At 36.3% G+C, this 8,756-nt stretch overlaps 1 protein-coding gene across 2 annotated transcripts in view; it reads left to right on the top strand.

The window, feature by feature from the left end:
• The window catches only part of vwf (von Willebrand factor), a 108,993-nt gene that overhangs the window by 617 nt on the left and 99,620 nt on the right, over positions 1-8,756 (top strand). Inside the window, exons 2-5 of one of the 2 annotated variants that reach the window (XM_062042597.1) lie at positions 7,369-7,474; positions 7,600-7,969; positions 8,061-8,109; positions 8,180-8,323. In XM_062042597.1, the coding sequence (XP_061898581.1) occupies positions 7,964-7,969; positions 8,061-8,109; positions 8,180-8,323 (199 nt within the window). In that variant the 5' untranslated portion in view covers positions 7,369-7,474; positions 7,600-7,963. Of the gene's footprint in view, positions 1-7,368; positions 7,970-8,060; positions 8,110-8,179; positions 8,324-8,756 lie in introns of both variants that reach the window. The other variant, XM_062042598.1, reaches the window with a different exon arrangement.

The raw sequence follows: 8,756 nt of genomic DNA, 5'->3' as shown, positions 1-8,756 counted from the left end.
GCTGCACACGGAAAAATTAAAGCATGTGGGGGCCATTTTGACATTTTTCATTTTCAAACCATAACAAAATATATGGTTTATTTATTTATTTATTTTACCTTTAGGGGTCCCGGAGACCATAAAGGGTCTCAGTCATTAAAATGTTAAAAATAAGTCAGAGTATTATTTTTTTAAAATTATTTAACGCTTACAGTAAATCTCTATATCAACTTCAAGTTGATATAAAGGAATACAAATTAAAAAAAAATGTTTCATGGCTTTTCTGTCAAAAACAACTTAGTTTTTTTTATAGTAAAACTGAAATATGCAGTATTTGGTAATTAGAGCCCTAAAAGATCAATAATGCAGGACACCATTGATTTTAATTATTTCATATTTTTGAGTAATGACAGTGAAAAGATAAATAAAAAATCACTAAATATATTTGGGATCCAAAAGGTGCCCCACTCATAAAGTGATACATTTTTATTAGGTTTTTCTTTTACTTTCAACACTTAAGTTACGAGATCAACTTCAGATATATCTGTCGATTTTATGCTGGAACAATTATTTTGTTTGTTTTATGCGCTTTTGTCAAAGAAAACTTTGATGTTTTTATATGGCTACTACACAATATATGCAATATTTACCACATAAAACATTTTAAAGTGAAATATTTGAAGTAATTGGAGCCCTGAAAATAATTCATTATAACATGGATTTTTTTGTCATTATTTTTTTTTTTTTTGAGCAATGGCAAAAAAAAGAAAAATAAAGAAAGACAAAAGAAAAAAACAGCCTGCATGGCAGCTTTTGTGTCAACATTGCAACTTTTTCGCGTTAGATTTCACCTCATTCCACTTTTTTTAATGTTCTTTTTTATTTTTACAATAGTATTTCCAGAATGTGTGGCGGGCCGGTAAACAATTAGCTGCGGGCCGCAAATGGCCCCCGGGCCGCACTTTGGACACCCCTGCTTTATGGTCAGTTTTTGCCCTACTTGTAAATAGAACGGTTTTCCCTCCCTGTGTATTTAGGATAAGAAATTATTCAAAAACTCCAAAAAAATAAAGTTAAACACGTGAAAACAAGAGGGAAATATCAAAGGACTTTGATTGATTGATTGATTGAAGCTTTTATTAGTAGATTGCACAGTACAGTACATATTCCGTACAATTGACCACTAAATGGTAACACCCGAATAAGTTTTTCAACTTGTTTAAGTCGGGGTCCACTTAAATTGATTCATGATACAGATATATACTATCATTCATCATAATACAGTCATCACACAAGATAATCATCAGAGTATATACATTGAATTATTCACATTATTTACAATCCGGGGTGTGGGATGTGGAGGGGGGGGGGGTAGGTTTGGTTGGTTTCAACACTTCAGTCATCAACAATTGCATCGTCAGAGAAATGGACATTGAAACAGTGTAGGACTGACTTGGTAGGATATGTACAGCAAGTAGTGGACATAGAGAGAGAGATCAGAAAGCATGAGAATAAGTATCTACATTTGATTATTTACAATACGGGGAGGTGGGATGTGGAAGGGGGAGGGTGTTAGTTAAGGGTTGAAGTTGCCTGGAGGTGTTGTTTTAGTGCGATTTTGAAGGAGGATAGAGATGCCCTTTCTTTTACACCTGTTGGGAGTGCATTCCATATTGATGTGGCATAGAAGGAGAATGAGTTAAGACCTTTGTTAGATCGGAATCTGGGTTTAACGTGGTTAGTGGAGCTCCCCCTGGTGTTGTGGTTATGGCGGTCATTTACGTTAAGGAAGTGGTTTGACATGTACTTCGGTATCAGGGAGGTGTAGCGGATTTTATAGACTAGGCTCAGTGCAAGTTGTTTTACTCTGTCCCTTGGAGAAGTGGGTAGGAGTGAGGTGTGATCTAGGGTGGAGGTCTAGAAGTAATCTGACTAGCTTGTTCTGGGATGTTTGAAGTCTAGATTTGAGGGTTTTGGAGGCGCTGTGGTACCAGGACATTAAAGACATTAAAAGAGAGCACAGCTAATGAAACCAGTTGCCTTTTCTACACACCGCTACGAAACGAAAATGCAATGAAACACCAAAAAATGAGCAATAAATCAGACATATTGCGCACATACGATTGCACCATAGAGCAGGTGGGTCAAACTCATTTTAGATCGGGGGGGCCACATGGAGAATAATCTACTCCCAAGTGGGCCGGACTGGTAAAATCACGGCACGATAACGTAAAAATGGTCACGGTTTGGTTGCAGCTTGCTGCGAGATTTCTTCTCCCAGGATGCAAACGGACTATTCCGGACAAAGCGTGCAGGTAAAAACATGATTTAATTCTCAAAACTCAAAAAGGCACAAAAACGGAAAACAAGGCGAAAGCACAACACGCTGATCGCTCTTGGAGTTAAAGTAAATACTTAGGATTGACTATGGACATAGAGAACTTATGAAACTGTGGCATGAAATAAACACGACTTAGGTAGTCCAAGCATGAGACAAACAACTAATGACGCCAGGACGACTGACTGGCAAAGGCAGGCTTAAATCAATCAATCAATCAATGTTTATTTATATAGCCCTAAATCACAAGTGTCTCAAAGGGCTGCACAAGCCACAACGACATCCTCGGTACAGAGCCCACATAAGGGCAAATAATGTCTCTAGATTGGAAACAGGTGCGCGTCCCGAACACCAGAGGCAGGTGAAAATCATAAGTCGCCATGGTAACTAAAACAAACAAGGATGCCCAAAAACAGGAACTAAAAGAGTCCAAAACTAACAGAACATAACAAAAACAAAAATAAAGACAACTTCAGATTGTTTTCTTTGTTTAAAAAGAGAACAAACACATTCTGAAAATGTACAAATCATAATATTGTTGTGTTGTTGTTTTTTTACATTTACATGTTGCGGTTAATGGTATTCTATCATTATTTGTCGTTATTTATACTTTCCGAATAAGTTATGTGATAATGTTCATCATTGGTGTTAATTTTCAATCTATCAAGATAAAAAAATATTAGCAAAATCAAATTACAGGATGTTATTTATGTAGTTTGCTCTTTTTCCTCTACTGGTGCACTAACATCATGTAATTATTATTTATTTTTTACATATGTAGCATCATCTACAAAGATACAAAGAATTCTATTGTGACATGAAGTGGACACATTTAGAACAGCAGTTTCTTTCTTTCAAAAATTTTGGCGAACTCATCCTGCGGCCGGATAAAACCTGTTCGCGGGCCGTACGTTTGACACCCCTGCCATTGAGTATTGCTAAGTGCTGAGCAATAAATACAAACTATGAACATAACAAAATAATCACTTACTGTACAACGTCTGCTTTCACTGGGATGCCGACTGATGGGATGTTTAGCTTCACGTTCAGATAACGAATTAATTGTAATCCCGCTGGTTAAAAAAAAAGTGTGCACAAACAAGCGTCTTTTTGAATGTCAAAGTTGGCCATCTTCTCGGGTTATGTCCACAACCTCCTACTATCCAGGTGAGAGGAATTAATTATAATCTAGAATCAACTTTTAGCAACTAAGAGGGGAAACTATCTTATGCAGCTATTGACATACTGAGCTGCTCTGTCATTCCGACACCAAAAGTAGTTCCTCTGTGTTGGCGCTTAAAATAAAAGTATCGCTAATACTTGGTCAGGTCACACAACATGTAAATGGGGTATTGTTTGCAGTTTTTGGAGGCTTTTTAGAGGGCTTTAGGAGTACAATCGATTACTCCCATTACCTTCGTTGTTAGGCACCTAGTACTTTCCATATATTAGAAATTAGAATGCATAAAAAAAGAAAAACATATGTGCTCTTGTTTAACGTAAGGATTGTAAATGACAGGTAAAATTTAAAAAAAAGGGCAGTGGAAGTTTGCCCATCGTTCACAATCATTATGAGAGACAAGCAGACAAAAGTTTTTTTGTTTTTTTTCCGCCTTCTAACATATAAAAGTCGGCTTATTCTAGGTGGCTAGCAATTCAGCTAATGACCACAATCAATTATACCACTAAATCACTTTAAAAATGCATTCAAAAACCGTCAGCAATACTTCAGTTGCGTTCCGTAACCTGTATAATAACCAAGCTGTAGCGACATTGTTATTGTAAGAGGGAACACTGAGGAACTCTTTTGCTAGCGTAGTAACACATCGGGGTGCTTCGATATTAGCTGTAAAAGCGATACAACACCAATTTGTACTGACTAAAAAACATGAACAATCATATTATAGTATCTGTAATGTATTAGCCTACATTTCATGTTTTGTTTGTACACAGCTGAGCTAGCCAGACAGTGTATGTATGTAGTTGTAATAACACGCATGACGTGCTGCGTGTATCATGATCGATATTAAAGTGACTCACTCGATGGACAGTTATTCGTCTGGTCCAGCTGGCCGGGGACGTTTCCTGGTGATTTTGGGTAAGCACTCCATTTATGTCGAAATAGCTTGTCTCCAAGTTCCATATCTATAACGTCAAAATCACTTTCATCCCCCTCTCCTGGCTTCCGTCTGCTCCAACGTCTCACTCTTCCTTCGTGCTCGCTTCTCTAAGCAGCAGTATATTCAGCTTCAAAAATATAAGGTTGTAAATCCTCATTTGTCCAAAAATAGTCATCTTTGTCTGTTACCAAGTCTGCCATGATTAGAAAACACACTCGTGTTTGAATCCAGAAGTAGGAACACACATGTTGCCAGAAGTCAGACATGCGTTGCCATAGAAACCGAAATCAATGCGCTGAAGAAATCCGTCCCAAAAATGATTAAAATGATCAAAATACAGTAAATATCGTACATATTACATATTGTTATGAACGTGTCTGTTACTACATTATATATAGACTTGCAGTGTGTATATAAAATGTTGATGGAGGGCTTTGAAGTTGTTTTAGAGGCTTTGACGCCTACAACGGTGACTCCCATTAGCCGCATCTTTCAAGCATTTTTATCATCTTTAAAATCGTGTTCTTGTCTCTCATAAATTCCTCAAAAAAGTGCAGTTCCCCTTTAAATGTGTCATAATTGGAATTAAACATGTAAATGTGTTAAGAAATGTAATTCATTTATTTAATATAAAAGTGCATTTTATTATTTAATTATTTATTTAATGATTTTATTAATTAATTCATGAATTAAGGATTTATTTAATTATTTTATGTACCTGTGTGTCAGTGCTTCGTGAAATTATGTTATCTGTCAAAGATAACACCTGATTGGTTACCAGGCATTCTGGCGTTACCAGGCGCTCCATTGGAATTCATGCACCCCCTGCATCTGTGCAAAGGTATAAATCCAAGAAATGCGAAAATGTAAATGTACCCATGTGAGTACAATCGTAACACTAAATAACGCTATATATTTTGTATTTTGTCATTTATTAACATGTTTCACACTACAAAAAATTCAGGGACCTAATGTGAGATTTTTTAGGTTATGTTTTTGATGTGAAAATGATGAAAAGCAAGTGCCGCAAGGCATGCTGGGGGCACTTTCAATTTCCCACCAAAAAAACGTGACCCTTGTAAAACCCGCATTTGATCATTTGTAGTGTGAAACAAGTATATTAAATGACAAAATACAAAAAATATAGATTGCACTCACGTGAAAAATTGTATTTAATGCACAACTCTTTGGATTCATATGCATGCTCAGATGCAGGAGGGCATGAATTCCAATGGGGAGCTTGTCTCCCCAGAATACGGGACTTCCACTTGTCTGGAACCCTTCAAATGGAGACGCAGAGGAATACTGATGGATACGTTGGTCTGAAAGTGCAAAAATAACTTTGACAACTTCAATAAATTCCTCTACTTTAATAATATAGTACTGCTATCTGAGGCTGAGCCAATCATTAGCCATGATACTGAACAGCTTGTGGCCTAAAAAAGTATTGCATGAATCATATATTAACGCAGATTAATCACCCAATTTATTTTGGCCATGCAAGCTTATTTACCGAATGTTTCCTGAAAGGCGGTGTAGGTTGTTATACGTATCATATTTGTACATGTCGTATTTGCTTATGCTGTTCTGTTGTTGTTGTTGTTGTGGTTGTTATTGTTGTTGTTCTTGTCTCTCTGTCTTATACCCCTCTTGTCCCAGCAATTTCCCCCTCTGTCTTCCTTTTTCTTTTTCTTTCTATCCCCTCCTGCTCCGGTATAACAATAATATAAATCCCTTTAATAAAGTCAGATACAAATAAGGCAACAAGAGAAGTAGCCCACATTTCTCTTTTGTAAAGTGAATCTGTACAGCAAATATGGCCATCTACATCAACAATATGATTTGCCTGAGTTGCTGGACAGGACAAATAATATAGACCTTTAATTATGGAAGTAGAATTGTCTCACATCAACTTATGTATATCAATATGATATTAATACATATGCATATATTAATAAATATACAAATACAAATACAAATGTGATATACAAATAAATAAATAATTTGTATAAATAAACGCGTATTTGTAAATATATTTTTGAGATTTGAAAATATGTACAAATAAAATTTATAAATATAAAAATGTGACATACAAATAAATAAAGAATGTGTATAAATAAATGTGTATTTGTAAATATATTTTTGAGATTTGAATATAAATATGCATGATTTTGTATTTGTATTAGTATTGAATTTGCATATGTGGATCGCTTTTTTGCTTTTGTGTCGATGAGACATTCCTACCACAAACCAGATGCACAAATAAATGTGGCATATGTATTAATATCATATTGATATATATAAGTTGATGAGAGACAATTCTACTTCCATATTTTATAGACATTTTATAGTAGGTTTATTGTAACTGACAGTCAAATGCGATATAATATTAAAACTAAATATTTGCATTTAATAATACATATCTGTGATCATCTAAGAGAAATGTACTTTAAATGTATTGGAAATTATTTAATAACAATTAAGTATTTATTTGTAAATTATTTATTTGTTTCCAACTTAATTATTTTCGGTGTATTTTATTTCCGAAAGTTTCAAACAAGACTATACAGATGAGTGCTGTTTGAGACTGTTGTACATAAAATGGTGATGTTGCAGCACTGTGTCTTTCTTTTCCAACTCACAATGCTTGGTAATCTTTGGTATTCCATAGGATGTACTTCACTGAGAACATGTTGAGAACCACTGATTTGGAAAAATCCATTGCAGATGAGGCAGAATGAATATTAGCTTCCAATTAAAAAAGATTCACATCAACAAATGTTATTTTTTGTTATTCATTGCATTTTTAATTGCAGATAAGATTAATAAGATTATTTGAATCCATTTAGCTACTTATGTGTGCTATAAGGAATAATTGAAATTGAAAGTTGTGTAACTAGCAACCTTACAATATCAATGTATGTTGTTTAGGTGTAATCTATTCTGTTCTGGAGTATGCATCAAAATCAAGATCTACTGTACCAGGAAATGTTGTTCTGTATCTTCCAACACTATGTGGGTTTTCCCCAGCTGATAGGTGAGTTTTGCATCTTTTCCCAAGAACTTGCTCCCATTGTTTGCCTGCAGTTTTGGCACAAGCATGTGGCATTACCAAAATCCCTGTACTTTGCGTGAGTTATCTTCTGCGTGTGTTTTTTCCAGTAAAATTGTTTGGCTTGGCGCTGGCGAAGGCTCGTACGAGAAGACTAATCACTCAGCCGGGCGATCAGCGGGCATATCCTGGTATTGTCTCACTGAGGCGGTGTGAGGCTGTCGGTCTGCAAGGCACTGACTTGTGGACAGATATTGTGACCTTCATGACATCCAGTGATTTGGAGGGGAGGCATGTTTAGCCAGTAATACGCAGAAGGGTGGGAAGGACTTTTTGCTATTTGCTATAAAACAAGAACATAGAGCGGTTGTTTCAGTTATGGCACGGACCCTTAATTTTTTCACAATGTGATGTATTTTTGGACTGTGTAAACGTTTTTGGAGAAAGTTTTGTGAATTAGCAGACTTTGGAGCCATGGAGGTACAGTGCCAGTGTAGGCCTTATTTAAGGGGATAATGACAATGAAACTTGTTTTTACTAGTTTACAAATATGTTTATATTTGTGTTACAGTTCTGTGCAAGCAGCTTGAGAGGAATTTGGCTTCTGATGCACCTGACAGGTGAGTGTCATACCAAAGAATAATGCATCTCCGCTACTATTCAAATGACTTGTGTTGTGTACCTGTGCAGCTTGCGTGGCAAGTATGACCGGGAGATGTAGTCTGTTTGGAAGGCACCACATTCATACCTTTGACGGGGTTTTGTACGAGTTTCCCGGCGACTGCAGCTACCTGCTGGCTGGGGACTGCCACCGTCGTTCTTTCACACTGCTGGGTGAGTCCAAGACATACCTGACATTGGAATTGTAATAGTGTCACGTGCACGTCGGCTGTAGAAGACTGTGTCAATAATTCTGCCTTTACAACGATTATAATGCTCAATTTGATTAAAAGTGGACCTCTCTTGCAAAACCAACTTTTCTTACCTATTGGTACCTGTTTTTGTGTATTTGGGATCTACATACCGTATTTTTCGGGCTGTAAGGTGCACTTTAAATCCTTTAATTTTCTCAAAAATCGACAGTGTCCGTACCGTCCTCCGAGTAAATCGAGTGCGTTCATTTTGTCTGCTCAAATAAATATGTTCAAAATTCTTGTATTGAGACCAATTTTTTGTGTAAGAGAGATTTTCTTCCGTCTAACACTTCAGCCTTTGTCCGAGCTGTCGTAGCTTCCTGGTGTGACGTGTCTAAAAACAGCTGACCGGG

This window comes from Entelurus aequoreus, linkage group LG03 (genome assembly GCF_033978785.1).
Source record: "Entelurus aequoreus isolate RoL-2023_Sb linkage group LG03, RoL_Eaeq_v1.1, whole genome shotgun sequence".
Taxonomy (NCBI): Eukaryota; Metazoa; Chordata; class Actinopteri; order Syngnathiformes; family Syngnathidae; genus Entelurus; species Entelurus aequoreus.
Note: the sequence above shows the minus strand (reverse complement) of the source record. Positions and strands in the feature narration are given on the sequence as shown.